Raw genomic sequence first — 23679 nt, 5'->3', positions numbered from 1 at the left:
CATACAAAGCTACCTACCTACATACATATGTACACACATCTAGTTGTCCCCGAGACGTCTATCTGGTGTCCCATTGTGCTCATCATGGTGCATATCTAGCTTCCTCGCTAAGAGTTGGATTTATGATGCTCTAATCATTTATTTGCAATAATGGCATGTTGGCCCTAGCCAGCTTGACAGGTACAACGTGAATATGGTGGTACAGCAGGAAGCGGGTGCAACGCAATACAACGCAACGCCCAGCATAAATTTAGCGCTGGCAACTTTTGGTGACACGCTATGGTACGTCGGTTGGCAGGTGGCAAGCGGCAGGTGCGCTGGTTTTGCCTGCCGTATGTACAAACAGGCAATTGGCCTAATAACGAGAGCCTATGTAGCTCGGTAAGTTATTGGAGGTATCAACTTTTAATTAAATGTAAATGAAATTTTACCCAAATCAATCCAAAATCCATGTAAGAATAACCACCACATCCAACGCCAGCACAATCGTTGCACAATTCAGCCCAAAAAAAATGCCAGTTAATTTGGCCCTGCAACTGCCAGATACTGGTAATACACGAATCCACCAAAGCCGATCCATCCTTGCGATGCGAACAACAACTCACCCCGTCCAGACCCAACGCCAGCTCCAGCTCCAGCGCCAACGCCAACGCCAAAGCCAGCCAACCAGCCAGCCAGCTCCATCTCCATCTCCAGACGTGACACTGCACAACACTTGTTAGTTGACCAGTTAACTAGCATTTACGGATACTTGTGTGCACTTGTTTTCATGGACCCCTCCCTCCCCTCCGTTCTCCGTTCCCCATCTTCATGCATGTCAGGACAGGACAAGGACCATTCTCTGGCTCGTCCTCTTCTTCCTTTCCTTTTTTCACCCCCAGACCATACCAGCTCACTCTATTCACGCCCTTCCCTTGTCTACTCTAGCAAACCGGCCTCGTCCACGAGCTGCCATCGACTACCTACTACCTGGTAGCTACCTCCAGTACCTTGCCTGCACTCATTCTTCTGCCTATATATCCCATTGCCCTCCAAACGTCATGATGCTCATCCTCCCACGTCTCTTTCCCCATCTATCCCCTTCTCTTCACTTCATCATCACTCTCTCTCCTTATTAGGCACCATTCAATTGGCTTGCTTTGCTTCGTCTTGTCTTCTGAGTCGTACCCTGTCCCCGGTCGCCTCTTCGACACTCCTCCCCTGACCCCTTCACGGCTGTCTCGCCCTCCTCCCGTCGCTCGTTTGTCTTCACAAAGGCGGCCAATTTATGCCCTCGTTTGCCTGTCACCCTCTTCTCTTGATCATTCAAAAGACCCTTTTGCGCCTGACTCACCCAGGTTCGCAGTCAATTGAGGTTTTCATGATTTGGCTTGGAGTTAGCTTAGTTGCTTAATTTGCTACTACTTCTCACATTGCTCTGCCGTTTGCTCGCCAAATCACCGTCGGCTTCGCTTAGCTCTGCAGCAACAAACAGCCTTTGCAAAGGAAAAAAATTCTCTCACTTGGCTATTTAATCACAAGAGATTCTCAGTCGTCTCTTTCTCCTCTTCCAAAGCCATTGACCTCGTCATCGTTGTCGTGTTGCTGCTGCAGGCGGCGCATGCAGCTTCATTGCTAGTTGCTTTTGTTATGCTTGCTTGCTCGTTTGCCTGCTTGGTCCCCCAACGACAGTCCCCACGACACCATGGAGCAAATCAATATCGACCATATCATCAGACCATTCTTCACCTTTCCGGTATTCTCTCGGCTCTTTACCGATTTTTGGTACTCGCCTACCTTCTGGTCTGCTGTTTTTTGGCTTCTCTGGTAAGCTGGCTAGCTGCATGCCTGCGCGGCTCCCATCATCTCGACGCACTGACTTACACAGCTTCAACCAGGGTCCATCGCTATCTTCGCCTCATTGTTCACTGCATTAGCCACTGGCTCTACAAGTCAAAGCCCATCGCAGCCAAGCCGACCTTTACCAATCAAGATGTCACCGTTGTGATTCCAACCATCCATAACGTGTTTGAGGAGCTTCGCCCTTCACTTCAGAGCATTCTCGCCTGTAAGCCGGCCGAATTGATCCTGGTGACTACTCATGATAAGAGAAAGGCCTTGGACAAGCTTGTTGCAACTCTCGGCTACCCTGCCATCCGCATCTTCGACACCCCCATTGCCAACAAGCGTCTGCAGGTATGCGAGGCCCTGCCTCAGGTCAAGACACCCATCACCATCATGGCCGACGACGACGTTACCTGGCCTTCTACTCTCCTGCCCTGGATTCTCGCCCCTTTCGAGGACCCCAAGATTGGTGGCGTCGGGACGAACCAACGTGTCCGCCGCGAGTGGGATGCGCCGCTCGCTGCTCGCCTATGGAACTGGCTCGGCGCCGCTTACATCGAACGTCGCAACTTTGAGATTTCGGCCACGCACAACATGGATGGCGGCACTTCCTGCATGTCGGGTCGCACAGGCGCTTATCGGTCGGAAATCCTGCAGAGCCACGACTTCTTGCACGGCTTCAAGAACGAGAGGTGGCGCAAGTGGATTCTCAACGCTGACGACGACAACTTTGTCACCCGCTGGCTCGTCAGCCACCAGTGGAAGACGTGGATTCAGTACGAGCGCGAGTGCGAACTCGAGACGACACTCGAGAACGGGCCCAAGTTCCTCTACCAGTGCACCCGCTGGGCGCGCAGCAACTGGCGCAGCAACTGGAGCAGTCTCGTCCGTGAGAAGCATGTATGGGTGTAAGTTGCAATACAATCCAGACCAGACACTTGTCGATCCCGACCCCAGCCAGCAACCTGCATGCCGCTAACACGCCAGCTTTCCCCCAACCATGCAGCCAGCAGCCATGGTCTACCTATGCCCTGCACATTGCAACCTTTACCTCGCTCGCCTTCGCCATCGACCCGCTCCTGCTCGCCGCTTGCTGGTGGGCCACTGCTGAGTGGGATCTTGGCAGTCGCCAGTACGCATTCTGGGCCCAATTCATCTTCATGTTTGCCTTTACCAAGGTCGTCAAGCTCATGGGCCTCTTTCGCCGCAACCCTACCGACATTTTCTATCTTCCTCTCTCCATCATCTTTGGCTATTTTCACGGCTTGATCAAGCTCTACGCACTCCTCACTCTTAACATGGTACGTTGACTCTCGTGATCCGGTCGCTGTCTCAGTCCTCGGTCGCAGCGCTAACAGTCAGCTGTGCCAGACGTCGTGGGGTAGCAGAGCAGACGGCGACACCAACGACGAGCAGCGTCTTGCCCCCGCTCCACGGCCCTCGGTCGTTCTCAAGACACCCCCGGGTCCTGCTTCTCTCATCCGATACAATGTACGTCACAAGGGGCGATTTGTACAGTGTCAGGACGACATGAACGCAACCTGGGAGAAGCAAGCATATGCTGCGTACGACTCCAGCACGTCCTATATCCCGATCCGAGTTCCCAGCGCCATGCACGGCGGCGCAATGGGCCTCACCGGCGAGACCATGGTGTCTTCCTACTAAGCAATGATCAGAGCTACAATTGAGTGCTGGAGCTCGCTCAGCTCTTCCCCCATTTTTTGGTTTTTTTCTGGGGTTCTTTTTTTTCATGACTACGACTACGACTTTCTTGATGAATTTGTACCACCAATGACATGCATCACCTCGAGAGGGTACACAGCACTCTCCTAGGGGACAGGTTCCTATAAAGCAAGACCAGGTTGCTTTGGATTTATCAACGAAGGTTGGGTTTTGTTTTTCCTTTATTTCTGCCGGTTGGCTGGCCAAAAGTAACTTCCGTTGGGTCACGAATAGACTACAGAATGGGGGTGTTAAAAGTTGGTTCTATTTACTGCGTTGCCAGGATGGATGCCTGGTACGGGGGAAAATTGCATGGGCTCTATGCTTTGGAGGAACGACTAATTGGGAGGAATTGTCTGGACTGTGAAAGCGAAGCATAGAGCAAGCGGGTTTGCGTGCATGGCTTGTCGTCGGATTGAGGGGGCATTCTCGGTCAAAGACGAGAGCCATTGTGAGTAATTAGGTCCAGTCTCGCTGGCACCGTTGATAGATGAATATATTCATGCATCTAGGGCTTCTTTGGCTATAGGCTACCCTTTTCTGTACCTTGGGAAGGTGGATTGTAGAAGTTTGGAGTGCAAATGAGGTGCAAATGAGATCCATGACGCAGGATGGCCTGCAGGCCGTCGCTCCGAGTGGTGTTAGATGTGTGGACATTGGATTGGCCGTTCGGCCCCGGTATCAGGATTCTTGCAGGTTGCAGTTTGGAGCATGCAGGTTCATGGAGCCAATATGCAAGCCAATATTTCGATGGGGAAACAGGGGAGGGGGGTGAGTGTGAGGTGTGTGAGTTGAGTTGTATGTCTATCTGCACACACGCACAAGTACATGTGAAGGCTGTCAGTATGAGGCTTGCATACGCTTGGTGGTGGCTGGCACGAAATGGCAGACATAAGCTTTTTTTCCCGGCCTGCAAGGTGTGCAGCTCTGGCTTCGGTTCTGGTTGACTCCGTCTGTAGCCTTGTCGCCCATCTCGATGCACCACTGCTGCTGGCAACGCACACAAACAGATATCCCTGCCCACCCTCGGAAACAGAACATACATAAAGCAGTGGGAAGCTTGCGTCCTTGTCGGCGGGGACTTTTCTTCCTTTCCCAAAATACCACCCACTGCCGACTCTGCGATCTCAGCCCACGAGGGAAGAGGATATAAACGACCCGGCAAAGGTTGAGCGTGAACGACAGCCGAGAGAAGAGAGCTACACTAGATGAAGGCCACGAGGACCCCCGACGCCTCCAAGGGGGGGGGTTTCCCCTTGACAAGAGGCAAGCAGCGTGCTTCTCGGCCTCGGGATTGCGATGCAAACAAAGGGACATGGCCAGTGGAGATGACGACCTCAACCTTGGTTTTGTTTTATTCCCACACGAGCCTGGTCACTGACTGCCCACGCATCCGTGTATACTGACTGGCCGACAAGAGGAACGGAAGACGAAAAAACAAAACCCCGTTTCGGCGCGGGTCTGTCTCCCGAGTCTCCTCCCAAATCGCGGACATCTGATGGAGATGTCGTGATTCCCCTCCTCTCGTAGAGACGACCCTCTTGTTATTATTATCCACTCCACATCCAACTCAACTCCGGACCGAGGAGCGAGACTTGACTTGGCTTGCCTGAAGTGTGGCGCTTCTTCTCCCCCTTCTGTTCAGGTCTCGGAGCGGAGGGCAAGGACAAGGACGAGGACAAGATGGGGCTGGCTGGGAATACAGACAAGAACCACCGTTGCATTGGGGTGGGACAAGGCGAGGTGAGGGTCATGGTGGGGGGGGAGGGGGGTTGGATTGAGGGATTGAGGGATTGAGGGCAGACAGACTGTTGATTTATTAGCTTCGCTGTGTTTCCGAGTTTGAAACGCGCACAGGAAAATTCCCTGGCGGCGCAGGCTGAAGGGGCGTGTGATGCTATCGTGCTACTGTGGTAGGTGGCAGCTGCCGAACTATCTACTTACAGTACTAAAGCAAGGTACATAGGTCGCCGCGTATCTTGGCCCAATGAGCCTCTCCATATACGATGCATGGCGCAACTTTGTTTTGCATCTCGCAACAACAGCAACAAAGATTGCAACGCCTGGTTTGTGAACCATGACAACCAGTGCTGGACAAGCTTGTTCATACTCGTCAGCAACATCAACAAAAGCGAGCTGGCTGGGATTCATCTCCACATGGGAAAAAGCGGCAGTTCCCGCAGACGGTCCGCAATCAACAAAAGAAGACCCCATCCGTGCCCTCATCCTGTGTCTCACGAAGCCCCAATTGAAGGCAAAGGGAAAGAGGAAAAAAAGAAAGAAAGAAAAAAGAGGGCGGCAAGCTCGCCGACAGAGGGAGAGTGACGACCCTCTTTCGCTGCGTTGGCCGATGTACATTGCATCGCCCATTGAAATAAGTAAAAAGCAATTATGAAGGGTCTTTTTTCTTCAACAGACGCCACCGAGAAGCACTGGCAGGGGACCACAGAAAAAAAAAGCAAGACCGAGCAGCGGCGGCGGACAAGAAACGTGAAACGTTTTTTTTTTTTCTAGTTGCGACTTGCGAGTGCTCGGGCTGATATTTCCGTCGCCAGCCCTGCGAAACTAATAATAAACCCTGGCGATGAAGCATGGTTATTGATTATACAGCATCTCAGTACGACGGAAAACACGTAATGAAATGGAATAGGGAGAAGGCGACGGATGAGGCAGTGCTGGAGGGCAGACAAGCCAGCCACGACACCTTGTTCTTTGTACTGATTCAGTAGTTACGTTGCGCCGCCGAGAAACGTGACGACTTGTTCACGCCTTGAAGTCGCAAGTAAATGCGGCGGCGCTGCTAATCGCTTTAGTGCCATGGTGGAATAGCAGTTGAAGTCGCAATATCACAAAGCATTAAGTTTCTCCGGCATGTGGCTTCTCCTCTTTCTTGCTTGATCATTCCTCTAATTTTACTCAAATGGCCTGAGCCATCCATCTATCTAAGCCTTGCCGATTGGCAGGATACAACCAACGGTGGCAACAGATTGACTACCGAATTTTCCCGGCCCAAGCAGCTCCAGAGTCTCCGCTATTGATCAGTGCAGCAGTCAGCCCCGAGGCCGAGAGAAAAGCAAGGGGGGGCGTGGTTCGCGATAGACAGGAGGGTTTTCCTTCGTGGAGCCGGCCGGGTGCAATGGCAATGCTTTGCATATTCCCCCCTCCCCTCCCCAAATCGCGATGGATCAAGGGCCGAGAGAGAAAAGTAAGTGAGTGAGAGAACAAGAAACACGACAGGGCCGCTTTTTCTTCGTTCTTGCCCTCTCTTGACACGTACATGCATCCTGGACTTCCGGACATTGATTGCCCCAGTAGGAAGGGGGAAAAGAAACATGTCATTCTGGCCGGCCAGCGAACGTGCAGATACACATCACGGGCTGATGCTAGTGAAATAAATAGCCGGGGAGGCTCAAAAATTCCCATGTGGAACGGCCCGCCCTAAGAAATAGGCAGCCAGACAGAGGAAAAACGGCCGACTTACCGATTGCCTACTTGTCCTCCCCCAATGACTTGCGGATAAGAAGGCTCTTGCTCTATGCTACCAGACGACCGAGAGCATTGACAAAGATGACCCAAGATCGACTCCTTCGTTTCGCGAAAGGCCTAGATGCAGCATCTGCTGCAGATGGAGGAGGACCTTCCATCACCCCCCCCTTTCCAGCGTGGGGTGTGTGCTGTCGTGGTCGCGTCCCATCGTTCGACGCCTCTTCAACAGGGACCAGGGTCCCTCGAATGGGGGAAGGGGGCGGGGAGGCGTGGTGCTTGCGAGATACTCGCTGCCAAGTGCTCTGCTGTTCTTTTGCTCGTTCATTATGAATCAATCTCTTGTTCTCTCAACAATAACTCTCAGTCAACTCCATTCAGGTGCATACCAGGCATGGGCTGCGCTGGGGGGTGTGGTCCCAAAGAGACAAAGAAAGTCGTCTTTTGCAAACACCGTTTCCCCTGTTAACTAGGTTGACTAGTAATATTGTATGTACAAAGCCCAGCGGCGCGCTCTCCTTTGTCCAGCCCTTCGTTCTTTCGTCGTCGTGCAGCAGCCACATGCGCCTCGCCTCGCCGCCAGCCAGCAAGAACTGACCTCCCCCCCCCATTCATTACAGATATACAATGCATTGCATAGGCTAAATGCTAAGCTACCCCAGTACTTTTTTTTTTTGTTTTGTATTTCATTTATGCGTGCGTGTGCGTATGCGTGTGTCTCTGCTCAGCTCTTTGTTCTCGGCGACAATGCACAAAGATGCACAAAGATGGGCTTCGTGTCTCGGATCACCAAAAAAAAAAAGAATGCCGGAGCCCTTGACGGGCGCAAAATGCGCAGCTCCGGTCGGCCAAGCCCCGGAGCTCCTCCCCCCATGCTCTCTTTATTAATGTAATAATATCCGTGATTATCGTGCCTTGATCGCGGCCCTATCAGTACACCCGGACAAACCTCCGGAGCTTGCAGGGCAAGGCGGCGCGCCAAGGTCGCGCTGCTTTATTCACCGGCGCTGGCATGTCAGTACAGATTACAGATTACTGTAGGCATACAACCAGCATCGTGAGGTTTTCGTTACTGCCATCCATGTATTACTTCAGAAATCCTTGGATGAACAAGCGCGCCCTCCATCCCTTGTGCAGCTGGGACTTTTTTGGGGCCAGCCTACTTTGCAAGACGTCAAGTTGTCGTAATGCTGCAGGCGATGATGGACGAGAACCGAGTCTAGAGAAAAAAGGGGTCCTTGTTGAGACATACATTTCGTGACATATCATTACCAATACTTGCTTTGATGCCAACCGGTCAACAGGCCGACGTACTTGATGTACATACTTCGTTTGTGCAAGGTCTCGATGCGCCTGCCGTTGCGCCAAACCCCAGATTCAGCCAATGACTCAGTTTCTGATGATGATGGATGTTCGTATACTGTCTTTCCTTTCCGTCCTTCTCCTCCAACGGCTTTCTGGGGCTTGCATGCCAGATGCGTCGGCGATGTGTTTGTGTGTGTGGATGCGTTGTTCCTCTGGCCTGTTTGTGTGTGCGTGTGGAGTTTTGCCTGCATCGCCGAGCCTTTTCCTTTGCCTTATTTGCTTATTACCTGCTCCTCCTCCTCCAACGATATCCCACGATGGGTGGCATGTCAAGTGGTGGAGTTGTCGACACGAGGTGCAGTTGACCCGTGGCGTCATAAACACACTCATCGTAATAAGCAACACAAATCATCAGCCCAGACTCGCTCTTTCATGCACAGCTTGATCGAGGCTTGCTGCAGTCGTGGGCCGTGTTCTGGGGCCTGTCAAAGAGGGAAAAAAGTTGAGCTATCACATGCAACCCGATGCTGACAACACCAAATCCTCAGCCATGTACGAGGAAATCCACAATGAAAGAATCATGATGTACTAGATAATGATAATAGACAAAAGAAAGGGAAAAAAAAAACTAATAAAAATGCTAAAATACTGAACGCAACGCTCAAGATAGAATGACGATTCGTGTTCACGTTTCCCGTTGCCAGCTCAAAGAAAAGAACAAAGCCGCCCACCCCCTTTGACTCATTCATTCATTCATTCATGCATTTACCCATCCAAAAAAGAAAGAAAGAAAAAAGCATGCAAGTGGCGATGCATGCACCGTGGCCGCGAATCCTTTGTCTCGTCCCTTTGTCTTTGTCCTGGCTCTGACGTTTGTTTTCCTTTCATTCAAAGCCCCAGGAATTATGCTTCTTTTTTCCTTTCTTCATCTTTCGTGACTTGACCGCCAAGAAACCGCGCGTTCTGAGCGACCTTGTCCGCCAGCAGCTTCTCCTCGCCCGTGTACACCCAGGCCACCGTTTCAGCCCACGCCTCCGGGTAGGGCATCGGCACCACGATCGTGTCGCCGAAGGAAACTTTGCCCGACAGGATGATGGCTGCTAGAACAGGGACGCGACATAATGCGTAGTAAAAGTCTAGTAGAGTCAGCAAAGTATTGGTGATTTTGCGATGGTGGTGGACGCGCGGGGCAGCAAGAAGGGACATTCACATTACAATAAATAAAAAAGAACTTACTCATGGGAACTCCATCTGGTATACTCTTCCTTTGGGTCGCTGCGGCGGCGGCGGCGGCCTTGACGCCCCTCCTGGGCCTGCTAGACGCTTGTGTCTTCTTCATGCCCGCGACGGCGGAGAGCAGCTTCTTGCGGTCAAAGTTGGGCGTCGAAGGCGACTGTAGAGGCTCCGGAACCATTTCGCTGAGCACGCTGCGTTCAAACTTGCGCGTCATCGTGAAGGGCTTGGAGCCGCCCTTGGGGTGCACCATGATCCTGATGAGCATGTTGCCGTCGCAGCTCGGCACCGCCGCCGTCCACGACCGGGGGAACGACACCGCCGCGACGTTGATGTGGTCCAGCTCCCGGCTGCCCAGGTACCTGCGGCCGGACGCCCACAGGATCTCCCGGAGCTGTGGAAGGGTCAGAGGCAGCTCGCCCTCACTAGCTGGTGATTGAGCCTCGTTCCCGGCGCTGTTGCGCTTGCGCACGAGGGCCCTCAGCGATTCGTTGTCGGTCTTGAGGGGCGGAGGCTTGACGCCGCTGGGCGGGAACCTTGGCGCGCGGGTGTCGCGCCTCCCGGGTAGGCTGGCAGGGGAAGGGCCCTCGGATGTGGCGCTGTCGGTGCCCAGGTCGTCACCGGATGAATCCGGTGACGGCGATGGGTGTCTGTATGAATGGGGTTTCTTGTCTACATCCGAGCGTCGGGGGGTGGTGGGAGCCGCCATGATTTAAGCGAGGTTTCGAGGAAGCGATACTGTTTTGCTGTGCTTGCCTTGATTATGTGTATGTATGTGTGTGTGCGTGTGTGCGTGCGTGTGTGTGTGTGTGTGTGTAAGTTGCCGTGTTGGTGAGCTGAGAGTATGAGAGGAGGAGAGAGAGAGAAGAGAGGGAAGAGCACCTGAATTGGTTCTTATATGAATCCAGAAAATATAAAAGGCTTCACAGGTCTTTCTTATATATATTCAATTATATTATATGCCGCGGATTTGGAACATTTCCTTGGCATTTGTTGCTGAAAGGGGGCCAAAGGAAGGCCATGGCTCCAGCTGAGCCAAGGAAGTCAAAAGGGTACAGATTAACTAATGTATTGGGATTTCACAGCCACCACATGATATGAAAGGTCCCTTCTCGTCACGTTATCCCGACAAGGGAAAACCTTGTTATGGAAGAGAGGGGGGGGGGGTTGAAGAACAAAGAAACACCCTGTCCGACGCTGGGCCACGGGCGATGCGTCGCTTTGCCCATACGGTGTCCTGTGCGTCCGGTGTGGCGTAAGGGAATCCCATACAACAAAGAACGGAGGAGCGATTTGGGAAGAAAAAGAGAAAGGGTGGGTGGTAGGTAAAGCTTACTGGTATGCGCGGCGCCACCACCATTTGCCCATGACAAAGGACGGCAACGTTGAAAGGGGAGACAACAGTAAGGAATATCTTGTCCGAGACATGCGAAAGGGGGAGGGGGGAACGTGATTTGAGTTTTATTTATTTTTCTTTTTTGTCAGCCTGCACATCAAGTGACCAAGCTGAAAGAAGATGATGAATTAGCTGGGTACTTGTCGTTGTTGCTGTTGTTCGTAGCCGCCTCGCCAAGCCGGCGTTGGAAGCCGGCGTTGGCTGTTGGTGGTGGGCGACGCTTCGACAACGCTGCAACAGTCTATCGAGGTCGGCATTTGAGATGCCGAGGTACCTGTTCCAGGTATGTATGAAAGTCCGGACAAGCAAATGAACGGATGGCAATTTTGCTGCGGTGACGTCGTCGGTCTCGGTACATTACCGACTTGTTTCTTGTTTGCAGCTGTTTGCAGCGGCAACGACTGGTAATTGTCCGGAGATAAAACCCAGAATGACCCAACAGCGAAGGCCCACTGCCCGCTCAGTTTGCACGGCAGCTAAGAATACCTCCTAATACTATTGCGGATAGGTACCCGCTCAATTACTATATACGTGCTAAAGTACGGATAAACCTATTGAATTGGCGCGGTACTGTGACTTTTCCGCCCGGCCTTGTACCTACCCTACCGCCTTGTTGGACGACCGTCCTCCTCCGCTTCTTGTTAGCTCGCCGATTTCCATCATCACCAACGTGTCTGGATCCCAAGCCTCCACGTCATCTCCTCTCTTTGCTTTGACATTGCTGGCCCACGACCTCGCTTTCAGCCTCATTCCGTCTCTTTCCTCCTTTTCTTCTTTCTCTTGTTTTCTTTTTTTTCCTTTTTGTTCTTTGCTTAGCGTCTCCGCCGCGGCGAAGCCTAGCCCCCTAATGTCTAATTCCACCACCTACAAACAGAGAAAGGAGGACTTTGTCTCCAACCTGTCCGGTGGACCGGTATCCGAGATCAACAATGTGACGGCCGTTGCCCTGGTAAGTGCTTCTTTCGCGATGGAAGAAAAAACTTTCGCCTTGTTGTTTCCCGTTATTCCGAATGCGCGTCCCCCTTGTCCGCAAACCCTCGCCTTTGCTTGCGCGCGCGGGTCGCGCAAACCGGTAGAGACAACGGGCCGGGAAGCACCAGATGGGGAGGAAACTTTTCCATCACCCGAAACAAAGCCAACAAACCACCGAGTGAATATTTTCCCGGGATAAAAATGGCTCGCTGACAAACGACCGTCACAGGTTGCCGTGCTGCTGTGGTCTGCCCTGCAGGCCCGCCACTCCTTCTTCCAGACCTCCGCCGCCCTCGGCCTCCTCGTCGACTACGGCCTCAACGTTTGCGCCATTCTGCTCGCCACCACGCTCTACTCGGACGCACCGCTCCTGTTATGCATATTCCTCGCGACTCCGGTAGCTCTCGTCTACATGCTGCCGCCCTCCGGGGGAAGCAGCAGGAAGAAGCGCGCCGCCGTGCCCCCGCCGCCCCCGCCGACTACAACAGCCGACGCGACCGGACCCTCCTCTGCCCGCAGCCTGGGCAGAGGAGGAGACCCGGCGGCCCTTGACGCCGTCCCCGTCAAGCCTTTCCTGACGACCTACCGCGGCTCCATGCAAATCATCACCTACATCGCCATCCTCGCCGTCGACTTCCGCCTCTTCCCGCGGCGCTTCGCCAAGGTCGAGACCTGGGGCACCTCGCTCATGGACCTCGGCGTTGGCAGCTACGTCTTCACCGCCGGCGTCGTCGCCGCGCGGCCCGTCCTCAAGGAGCGGGCCAGCGGCCGCGCGCTGTCTCCCTTGACGCGCCTGCTGCGCTCCCTGCGCCACTCGGTGCCGCTGCTCGCCCTCGGCTTCGTCCGCCTGCTCAGCGTCAAGGGCCTCGAGTACGCCGAGCACGCGACCGAGTACGGCGTGCACTGGAACTTCTTCTTCACTCTCGGCTTCCTGCCGCCCTTTGTCGCGCTCTTCCAGGAGATCCTGCGCCTGGTGCCCTCGTACGCGGCGCTGTCCATGTGCGTCGTCGGCCTGTACGAGCTCGCGCTCAGCCGGACGCCGCTCAAGGCGTACATCCTGACGGCCCCGCGCGGCCCCGACCTCGTGTCGATGAACCGCGAGGGCATCTTCAGCTTCCTCGGCTACCTGGCCATCTTCCTCGCCGGCCAGGACCTGGGCATGTTCGTGCTCCCGCGCAAGGTGAACCCGCGCAGCGACGCGCGCCCCGGCGTGCAGCGCAACACGCTGCTCATGACCATGGCCGTGTGGGCGGGCATCTGGGTCCTGCTGTACAACGTGTCGACAAGCTACAAGTACGGGCTCGGCCTGACGGTGTCGCGGCGCCTGGCGAACCTGCCGTACGTGCTCTGGGTCGCCGCGTTTAACTCGGTGTTCGTGCTCGGGTACTGCCTCGTGGATACCGTGTTCTTCCCCGCGTTCTACAACGCCACCGACAAGAGGGCGGAGCGTGAGGCGTATGAGTTTGCCACGAGCAAGCTCATGCGGGCATTTAACCGCAACGGCCTGGGCCTATTCCTTGTCGCCAACCTCTTGACCGGGTTGGTAAACATGACGGTTCCGACGCTGGACGTGTCTCCGGCGGCGGCAATGGCCATTTTATTGGCATACACTGGAGCATTGAGTATATTGGCGCTAGTGCTGGATGCCTACAACATTTCCATAAAGCTGTAGGAGATGGTCGTAGCGACAACTGTAGACAATATATTGACAAGTCCAACGAGAAATGTTGGACGTTTCCACATCGACATGCTCGTAACCTCCTATTACAATGTGCGGACAACCGGCTGCTATTGTTTTGATACTGGTTAGCTCAGGGTGATATTGTTGCTTCTATACCAAGGACACGGGCGAACGCAAAGCTTCGGTATGTTTTTGACGCGAGGCCGAGCTTGTTCACGAATGATAGGCAGAGACATTACGAGATTTAAGGCGGGGTAAGATCCATCGCCAGCCGACTCGGTCGTCGAGAGAAGTCTGGGTTTCCTTTTTTCTTTTAACGTGAGTAGTGAAACAAGGCACGAATTCAGCATCTTCATATAATGAGCCCTTGCCGCGGCTTCAGTCGATCTGCAAAGCGAGGGATCTGCAAAGCGAGGGATCTGCAAAGCGAGGGAGACACGAAAGCGGTACCGATGCTACCGCACATGCCTGAAGAGGTAACGAAACAAGGCCAGAAGAGGCGCAGGGCGAAATGCATAGATGCAGGGCGAAAAAGACAATGTGGCGGTGAGCATGGGTTGGGGAGCTTGATTGTTTCGATTTGTCTGGGCTTTGTTTTCTCTTTCCCATATTGGGAATGACGGCCGTGTGCTTTGACGTCGATATTGTAAGAGAAACGCGACTATCCGAGTGTTGACAACGAATAGACGGGACGAGTGGGCGGTTGGGCCGCAAGTTACTTTCTTCTTCTTTTCCTTGTCTCTACTTAGCCTTGAATCCTGCGACAAGATCTCGAACAATTGGCTACCATTGTTCTCGGGTAAATTGGCCGAGGCCGATACGATGCCTACCCTGTATGGAGTGTCGCTGCCGCATTTACGCCACGTCAGGGCTGATCGATTTCCTTTTTTCAAGAAGCAAAAACGTTGTCTTTACTCGACTTTGGAAATAGCATTTGCGGTTGACTTCTAACCACTGGACAGGTAGATCTCTCCGTGCCAGCGCATCGGACGATTTCATAGCCTTGCGAAACCAATGCCACGTGTTTCACTTGACGCGTCGAGGTGCCACACGCGTTGATGAGATGTTCGCAACTAAACGAGGTTACAATGGAGATGGACCTGCTTTTTTCCCTCGTCTTACTACTGCAGGCAGGGACGAAAATTGGACGAGTTAACCGCAATGCTTACAGCAAGGCGGGTTGTTTTGTCTATAGCCATCCTGGTGCGACGAGAAGCTTCGCTCGAGCTGCACCGCTGACCGTGATGCGCGGCTGATTGTATGTAGCCTCACAAGAGCGGTGCATACCTTGCGCATTCGGAATGAAGAAAGGCTTCGAGAAGCAAGTGTGGAAGTACGCTCAAGCCAGGCAGAGATCCGTGCCCTCTCGCTGGGATTTGTGCTACCCTGGATTGAGAAAAAAACAACAACACCAAGTAAATGTGGCGACGGATACAAGGAAAAAAAAGCTCCCTTCATCATTCATGTTTTATGCGCCAAGCCATGCCGTCGTCTCGTGTGGAGAGAGAGTCGAAGGGCACGGCATGACCGATATGTATTACATAGCAATTTACCCACGGCCCACGATTTTCATAGCGAAGGCGGGGGATACGATGATATCAGGCAGGGAACGTTCGAAGAGCAATAGCAATGCATTGAACTGGATTGAGGGGGCAATAGTTCGGTTAGTTGGTGGTCATAATTATTCGATGCTTTTCACAACCAAGCCTGCGCCTCGGCGCCGCAGGGCAAGACAAAAGAGACAGTCGGCGGACGGACGGGATGTGATGGAGAAATAGCGCGCGGGGAAGCGGCGCCGATGTGAAACCACAGGTGAAATGAGCGACGGCCTCCCTCTCTCGTTGAGAGAGAGAGTCTCAGCGGTTGACCGTGAAGGCCTTGTGTGCCCGGAAGGAGCCCGGGATCGATCACGGACGAGAGCAGACGTCAATGGCAGTCTGGTGATAACTAGCGGTTCATCCCAGGACGGCATGACCAGCGGAACAATGAATGCAACATAAGAACGGTTGTTTTTAAATGAGAATTTTATTTAATTTATAGCATTTTTCTTGCTCCGTTTTTCGGGGGGAGAGTGACATCGGTTATCCACCGAGGCTGGAAGCATCAGCGTGAGATGGGACTACTGTAAGAAGTTATACGAGTTGACTTTTGAATAATGTCGTTCATTCGGGAAGATGTCTAATTAGTAGGTACGTAATGCCTCTCAGTAATTGATTATTGCTTTTGAGAGTTTCGGTGGATGACAAGTCTGCCGGACAGCCGCAAAGTGACAAGTCCGTATCGAGTCTCCAGTAATCTGTACGTAGCCAACCCGCGTATGCAAGTATCCCGGCTGACAATTGAGGCAGTCTCGTCTTATTATAATTTATAAAAAAAAAGTAGCTGCCAGTCCCTCGAGCGCGGGCTGACGATGGACCGGCTCGGCCGACGCAAGGACGCGGTTCTCCCACCTGCAAGGCTCATCTCATGGTGATGCGGACAAAGAGCTGGACGCGTCGGTGCGCCTCCCTTTGTCATTTGCTTTTTCTCCTTGGTCTTCTTCCCTTCCCTGCAGGTACAAGTACCAGCCCGCCTAACTAGGTGTTTGGCGTTGAGCTTGTCTGGATAGGTACTGGTACGTGATGGGAAACTCCAGATGGTACCTGATGAAGGCTGAAAATAACACTGGACATTGGAGATGAGCACAGGGCCGGTGGCCCCACTAGTCGACTGGGGTGTGCACGGCTTGGATGCTACAAGAAATAACCAGGGCTGCGATGCCGATGATTGTATTTGTACCTGCCTAGGACTTCTATTGTCATTGTGATAATCAATTGGTGAGTAGGAAGGCCGAGGTGAGGCGGTGTTGGAAGTGAATGGCAGCCTGAGGAGCTAGGTATATATACATATATATGGAGCTATTGCAAAGACAATAGATACAAACAAGACCAATAGTCGCAGCAATTGACTCCCTTCCTTGCCTTGCTCTTCGTAGCTGTGTATCTGTACATGGCTATTTATTAGGTAGGTAGCGTTCTGTAACTACGTTAGTTATGGTTTTCCCAGAGCTCCATGACAATGCAATTTGCGACCGTCTGAATTCCCGTTTCGCCCTTGAGCTGAGCTCCTCTTTTTCTTGTCCCCTGCCTCGGAGCTTCCGTCGTTTCGGTCCAACAACTTTTAATTAACGTTTTGGTTCCTAACGTTAACTCTTCTTCTGCTGCCCTTTTTTGTCGAGTTGCCAGTTGATGACGACGCGATTCATGGTGGGCGAAAAGTGACAATCTGCCTCGTCGCGCACTTGTACTAGACGCAGCCTGCCTGCCTGCCTCAACTATCCAGTACGTACTGCTGTTTTCTTTTCTTCTTTCCTCATCACCAACCAGTCTTCCCAAGGCTCTCTCTCTCGCGGAGCTACCCTTGCCCACACCGCACACCACATGCACGCTAACAACGTCCCTGTCTAATCTCACGGCTGTTGCGGCGCACTGTCATCGTCGTGTTGAATGTGTGTGTGTGTGTGTGTGTGTGTGTGTGTGTGTGGGTGGCGCTGTGCTTGTCGTGTCTTGTCCCTGATCCCGTCTGTCTGTCCCTGTCATCGAACACGTTCCCACCCACTCATCCATCCATTCGGCCATTGCCTTGGCTTTCTTTCCCTTCTGCCCTCCTGCCACCACCCATCTATCACCCCGTTCTCCGTGGCTTTTGCGGCTCTCCTCTCATTCGCGCGCGCCCACCCACCACCCCCAAACCCAAACCCACTTGGCCGGGGGAAGTGGCTTCTGCCATTGTTGTATTCTGGCATAATAATAACACCAACCAGCAAGGGGGAACCGGACTGACTTGGCTCATCAATTCGACAGCTGAGAGCGACTCGTGCGTGGGTGTACCCTTACTTCCGATACGAAACAACGTCTACCTGGCTGCATCTTGACCAGCCTCCGCCTCGGCACCTCTTCGTCCAACGAAAAGGACTCGCTCAGCGCGCAGCATGAATTGAGAGGATCAACATCTTCTGCTTCCTCAGACTTGACTTGTCCCCGCCGGCGCAACGGGCGTTCTTTGTTTTTGTTTGCAACAGGCTACCTACACACAGCTCACCACCACCCCTGACGCCTAGCATACCAGAGCTGCTTGTCGGACGGAGGAGGCTGAGCCCATTCAGCCACTGGGCGTTGAAAGCTTCAGCGCTCTTGAGCACTCGTGCACCGCTAATCTGGCACCTGGACACCGCTAAGAGCCGCTAAGACGTGCTGAGAGCTGCTAAAAGTAGCCCAATCAGCGGTCGCCTAGGCCCATCACCTAAACGTTACCTGCCTTCCGTCTCTGGCTTGGCTGGGGCTCTCTCCCTTTCCTGTTGATCCTCAGCGCCAAATCATATTGTATCAACTCAACTCTAACCGCCCAGCTGCACTCCTGTGCATCGCCGTCGCGGATAGACGCCCGCTCTCCTTTCTTTTATTCTTCACGCGCAGCCTGCTTCGCCCAAGGGTTCGTCTTCATCAAAAACACGACAATCCCACCCTCATCCTTTTTCCTGGCCGCCCTCCCCCGGTCCGCACTGCCCTCCGCTCGCAACGACGACCTCTCGCGCGTCTTCTCCCTCATCTCATCTCCACGACGTCGCTCCCTCCGCCACTGCCTCGACAACCATGTCGGCTGCCCTGCAGAGCTCTCGTCATCAGCCACCACCTGCTTTGACGTCGTCTCCTCTGCCAGCGCCCAACAATCGTCAATACATGTCCGCGCACGCTTCACCGGCCCACGAATCCTACGGCTCGCTCCCAATCTCGCCCACGTCGCAGTCCTCGGGTCGTCCGCCTTCGCGCAAGACCAGCGCTGCCGCTCATCCGAACGACATCGCCGCCACCACCACCCTCGCCTCGAGGCCTGCCAACAACGCTGCCTTCAATTACAATAGCCCCCAGTCTGTCTTCGCCGACCCTTCGTCCGGCATGGCTCCCTCCGCGCCGCCCCGGACCTCGTCCAGCCACCAAAATGGCTCCTCGCGGAAATACACGCCTGATAAGCTCGCTGACCCCTCGAGGCACGTCCACGCTGAATCCAGCAGAGGCGAGCATCGCCACGCTGACCAGAACGGTCACTACGACTCTCCCAAGTCTCGTCGCACGCCGCCCTCTCACATTGCCCACCAGGATGCCTCCCGGCAACCCGGTAGTCGCGATGGTCGCCAGCACGAGACTGTCATGCCCATCCGCACCCATCAGACCGACAGCCCCAGGCGTGCTGCCGAAGCCCCCGACACCGTCGGTCTAATAACCACGAATCCTGACCAGTCGAGCTATCGCCAGAGTCCGTCCAGAGACAGCGCTCCCGCGCCGTCGGTTCCCACAGGAACGCCTGACGAGCGTCGCCGGCGACAGGAGCACCCGCGAACCCACAGGACCTCGAAGTTCGGCGACTTCATTCTTGGAAACACAATTGGCGAGGGTGAATTTGGCAAGGTTAAACTTGGTTGGAAGCAAGACAGCAGTGTGCAGGCAAGTCTCGTTCCACAAACAATTCCATGTCACGCCTCCTTTTGCGATGCACTAACATCCATCCAACAGGTTGCCATAAAGCTGATCAAACGCGATACTGTGGGATCAAACCCGTCCCGCCTAGCCAAAATTCGGCGTGAAGTTACCATTCTGCGTGGCCTACACCACCCCAACATTGTCCGATTGTTCGACATGGTTGAAACTGATAGATATATTGGCATTATCCTCGAATATGCATCTGGCGGCGAACTCTTCGACTATATTTTAAACCACAGATACCTCAAAGACAGCTCAGCCCGGCGACTCTTTGCGCAGCTCGTGTCCGGTGTTGGCTACCTGCACAAGAAGGGCATCGTCCATCGCGACCTCAAGCTCGAGAACCTACTCTTGGACAGCAACCGCAACATTATTATTACCGATTTCGGCTTTGCCAACACCTTTGATCCCCACGAGGAGCTTTCGGAAGACGAGGAGAATAAGCTGGGAGATCGCGAGCAGGTCAAGCGCCTGGGTCTTGATAGAATACGCTCCAACGGCATGCGCAAGGGTGATCTCATGCAAACCAGCTGCGGATCCCCTTGCTATGCGGCGCCTGAACTTGTCGTCAGCGATTCCTTGTATACTGGCCGCAAGGTTGATGTTTGGAGTTGCGGTGTTATTCTGGTCAGTCATGAATGTGCTTGTTCACCGGCTTTGATGCTGACCTGCCCTAGTATGCCATGCTTGCTGGCTATTTACCCTTTGACGACGACCCTGCCAATCCCGAAGGCGACAATATCAACTTGCTATACAAATATATCGTGTCCACCCCCCTCACCTTTCCCGAATATGTTACGCCACATGCTCGCGACCTCCTCCGCCGAATCCTCGTTCCCTTACCTCGAAAGCGCGCTGATCTCTTCGAAGTTGCCCGGCACAGCTGGCTCAGTGAATACGCGCACGTTGTTGAATTCATCACCAGCTCAACTACCTCACCGATGGACGTGCAAAACGGCAGCACTGGTCTCGACGAGTTTGACGCGCAAAACTCCAACACTGGTATTGGGGAGTTTGATGCCCCTATGATCACGCGCAGCGCATCGGTTCGCGAGGCCGCCAAACAACGATCCCCGCAGCCCGCTGTCGGTGGTCTCTCCAAGGCCTATGCCAAAATCGATTCTCCGACCGACTCTTCACACCGCACTACAAAGGATGCCAAGCGCCGCACTGTGCAGGTCGAGTACGTTGCGCCCACGACGCAAACCCAGCGTGGCGTCGACGAGCACGGTCGGGATCTCGCAGCCACCTCATACTCCGCGCCTCGCGACAAGCCTCTTCCCATGGAACCTGCGCCGCGAGACAAGTACGGCCGTTCGGGACAGCAGAAGGCTCCTCCTGTATCCATCAACTCGACCAAGCCTGGGGACGGCCGTTCTGGAACCGACAATGCCTACTTGTCTGGTGCGGGCTCAGGCGCACGACCTCAGACCGGAGGTTCCATGCAGTCTACTGGATCTATGGGCCTACAGTCCCGAGTGCTCAACTACGGTCAGCCGGCGCCACCTACTGTCGAGAACACGAATGCACAAGGACGTATCCAGCAGCCAGCTCATGCTGAAGACGAACTGGTGAACCGCAATAGTATGACTGTGCCACCCAAGTTTGCTCGTGTATCTGGTTTCAACGATTCTCCTCGCCCCGTTGGCGAGGTTCGTGGCCACAAACGCTCAAGCACGCTTGGTGATCTTGGCTCCAAGATTCTCGGGCGTAGCGGCTCAGTATTTGGCAGGAAGGGCAAGCGTCCGGAGCCTCAAATGGCAGAGAAGAAGAAATATCCCCCCATTAGCATTGCCAACAACATGGCTGGTGAGGAGCCGGGCCGTGCTTCGATGGATTCCAAGTTCTCGGGGGGCCGTCGTTCATTTTCCCTCGGTCTTGGCAAGAAACGAAGTGGCAGTATAGCACCCTCACAAGGCTCAGATGAGAAGAAGGAGAAACGTCGGTTCTCTTTGCTTCCAGCATCGTTTTCCTTGAAGGCGATTGGCTTGGGCAAGGATAATGGCGATTCGACACCATCTGATGCTGGATCGCGAAACGATCTACCTATCCAGGATCCTCGAGCTGAGCATGTGAGAAACTTTACTGCTCCTGGCGATGCCAGAGGTAGCACTCCGTTCTTTGACGACCTGCCCGCCAACAACAACGCCGTTGCGCAACCACCCGCCAGTTCGAGCCCCGGTCATCAGAGGTTCCAACCGGCACAGCTGGATGGGCGCGGCGTGGATGCGACCCCCACGTATGTCCGACGAGGATCGCAATATAGAAATGGCTCACAATCGCCTGCGGATATGCGTCGACCACCCACGGAGCCCCAGGTGGGATCATACCGCGCCGGCGTACATACGCCAGAAGGCTATGATGGCCGCCGAGTCGGGACGAGTGGTGGGCACCCACACCGCGGGACGCTCCAGAAGAGCAACAAGCGATTTACGGACGCCTACGAACAGGGCGGATTCCAGGGCCACGAGGGCAGCAGCGGCGCCGCCAAGCGTGTGATGGACTTTTTCCGACGACGCGGCAAGGCCAGAGGCGGCGACGAGTGAGGAAGATGAAAGCGATATACGACGATTAATATCCGTACCCGAGCATCCATCCGATTCAGCGGCCAGTCTCGAAAGCATGCTCAGCACGTGTCGCGCCCGCAAGCTGAGCACCAGCGTCTCATGATTGGACAAGGGTGCATGGCCGCCTGGCCCCGACGCACCTGAGACGATTTTAAAAGATCCTCGATACGATTGAATACCCGTTTTTGCAAGACGATATATATACATACGTGCGAAACACTGGCTAGAGATGACCCCTCTAAATATGGCGGCGGCGCATCGACGAGCTACGGACGATTGTGCTAGAGAATAAATATGTGAAGCACAGAGGTGGAATCATGGAGGCTGGAAGCATAAGAATGGCCATTTTTCCAACTCTATCTGGAATTTTTCTCATTGTTAGGTGTTTTTCCTTTGTTCTTCCTTTGAAGTTCATTTTCTTATGTTGCGCCTCGGTGTTCACGAACCGCAATGCCTCTCTGTATATGTCAGAACGTGAGCTAAGGCGGTGGTATGCGTTTCATGTGTTTTTTTGTCATCATCTTTGTCATTTGGCTTTTTACGGCCTCTCTTCTCCAGCATGCATCTGAATTATTTTATGGCACATCTGTTTTTTGTTCCAAGAGAACCAGAAGAAAAGACAGAGGGAGAGGAAGAGGGAGGTTGTCAGAGCATGAAGGAGAGGAGGGGATGGGATGCAGTTTTTTTGGTTTTGATGTTTTTTTTTTCTTTTTCCTTGTCTCCCCTGCGTGTTGATTCTGCTTTTTGTTATTGCGCTTTGAGTTTTATACCTGATTTTGAAAATATTGTGAGCATTAGCGATGCGATAGGGTCAAGTCTTATGATAAAAGAAAGAATGAAAGTTCTCATGGTCATCTTTCTTGCTTTCTTGTTCGCTTGCATCGTAAAAGTTTTAAAATCAAGGCGTTCGTCTTTAAACAAGCCTTGTCCTTGGCATAGAAAACTTGGCATAAATGCCCGGCTTGGCGTGACGGGGCTTGATGCCGGCTTGTAGGGGATGTCGCGTGACTCTTGACTAAAGAAGGGTTCAAAGATTGGAAAGAAAGAAGGGGAACGATCTAAGGGTCTTGGGGAGAACAGGTTGTAACTACTGAACGGCAAGGTGTGATAACGCGGGGCCGGTGTGCGGGCTAGAGGCATTCCTAGGATGGCCTACGACATGGTGACGTACTCGGCTTTTTCTGTGTATGAAATGCGAAAGCTGGGAGTGGCTTGGGCGGGTGGCCCTTCCGATAAGGGGCTACTTGGGGATGGCAACGTGTGATTCGCAGAACACGACCGAGCGTATCTACAGCTGATCGAGTTCGAGCAATTTTTCTTGTTTCATAGATGGCCTCAGCGCGGGAGGTGGTTGTATCGAAGCGCCCATACTTTGGTAAAAAGTGACAATCGGGAGTTGTTCGAGACAAGGGCGATGGGTGTCTCGGCTAGGTCGGGGGGCTATGTAAGAACCCGACTGGAAAGGTGACAGAAGCCGGCAAGTGGTTCGTGATGTACGGCGTACGTAGGCGCTATGTGTGTGGCGGGAGGTGAAGCAGCAAGTGGGTGACGCTACAGGTTGGACTTGTGAAGCGCGTACAGATTACGGAGTAACTCTCAGCAAGACCTGCTTCCTCGTTGACGCCCGGAAGACATTTCATCTATTTTGGAAAAGAAGTGTCGTGCTGCGTACGGATAGCGTTGTCGCCATTCGGATCCGTTGGTGGTCCGGGCCTGGCGGACAATGACGAAGGCAGGGCCGGGCGCAAGTAGTTGGGCGTGTTTGACGGCGGGTTTCGCACAAGGGAAACCTTGGGGCGATGCTATTCTCCATCTTGCCAAGTTTCTCGTGTCATCGGGAGCGAATTCGGCCAGGCTTGCATTGGGCAAAATGTAGCGGTAAATGCATTGACGTCCTCGATTGTCATCCGGGTCCAACGGTGATGTGCCACGACATGGTGTCCGCTTTTGCCCACCAGCGAATCGGGAGACGGGGCGCGA

At 53.7% G+C, this 23679-nt stretch overlaps 4 protein-coding genes across 4 annotated transcripts; 3 read left to right on the top strand and 1 right to left on the bottom strand.

Moving 5' to 3' along the window:
* Window positions 1–1684: 1684 nt before the first annotated feature.
* Window positions 1685–3489, top strand: ISF_03186 (Glycosyl transferase, family 2; the record flags this gene model as incomplete). Its single annotated transcript, XM_018846792.1, has 4 exons — window positions 1685–1806; window positions 1878–2732; window positions 2831–3125; window positions 3196–3489. 4 exons carry the CDS (start codon window positions 1685–1687, stop codon window positions 3487–3489), a joined length of 1566 nt encoding a protein of 521 aa, XP_018705681.1.
* Window positions 3490–9237: 5748 nt separating this feature from the next.
* Window positions 9238–10276, bottom strand: ISF_03185 (hypothetical protein; the record flags this gene model as incomplete). Its single annotated transcript, XM_018846791.1, has 2 exons — window positions 9238–9470; window positions 9571–10276. The coding sequence occupies 2 exons, from the start codon at window positions 10274–10276 to the stop codon at window positions 9238–9240; spliced, it is 939 nt and encodes a 312-aa protein (XP_018705680.1).
* A 1534-nt stretch (window positions 10277–11810) lies between these two features.
* ISF_03184 (GWT1-like protein) lies at window positions 11811–13607 on the top strand (the record flags this gene model as incomplete). The annotated part of the gene is made up of 2 exons (XM_018846790.1): window positions 11811–11912; window positions 12165–13607. The coding sequence occupies 2 exons, from the start codon at window positions 11811–11813 to the stop codon at window positions 13605–13607; spliced, it is 1545 nt and encodes a 514-aa protein (XP_018705679.1).
* Window positions 13608–18247: 4640 nt separating this feature from the next.
* Window positions 18248–21678, top strand: ISF_03183 (Serine/threonine-protein kinase KIN4; the record flags this gene model as incomplete). The annotated part of the gene is made up of 2 exons (XM_018846789.1): window positions 18248–19759; window positions 19810–21678. The coding sequence occupies 2 exons, from the start codon at window positions 18248–18250 to the stop codon at window positions 21676–21678; spliced, it is 3381 nt and encodes a 1126-aa protein (XP_018705678.1).
* Window positions 21679–23679: the final 2001 nt, after the last annotated feature.

Source organism: Cordyceps fumosorosea (genome assembly GCF_001636725.1).
Source record: "Cordyceps fumosorosea ARSEF 2679 chromosome Unknown scaffold_6, whole genome shotgun sequence".
In the NCBI taxonomy this organism is placed as follows: Eukaryota; Fungi; Ascomycota; class Sordariomycetes; order Hypocreales; family Cordycipitaceae; genus Cordyceps; species Cordyceps fumosorosea.
Note: the sequence above shows the minus strand (reverse complement) of the source record. Positions and strands in the feature narration are given on the sequence as shown.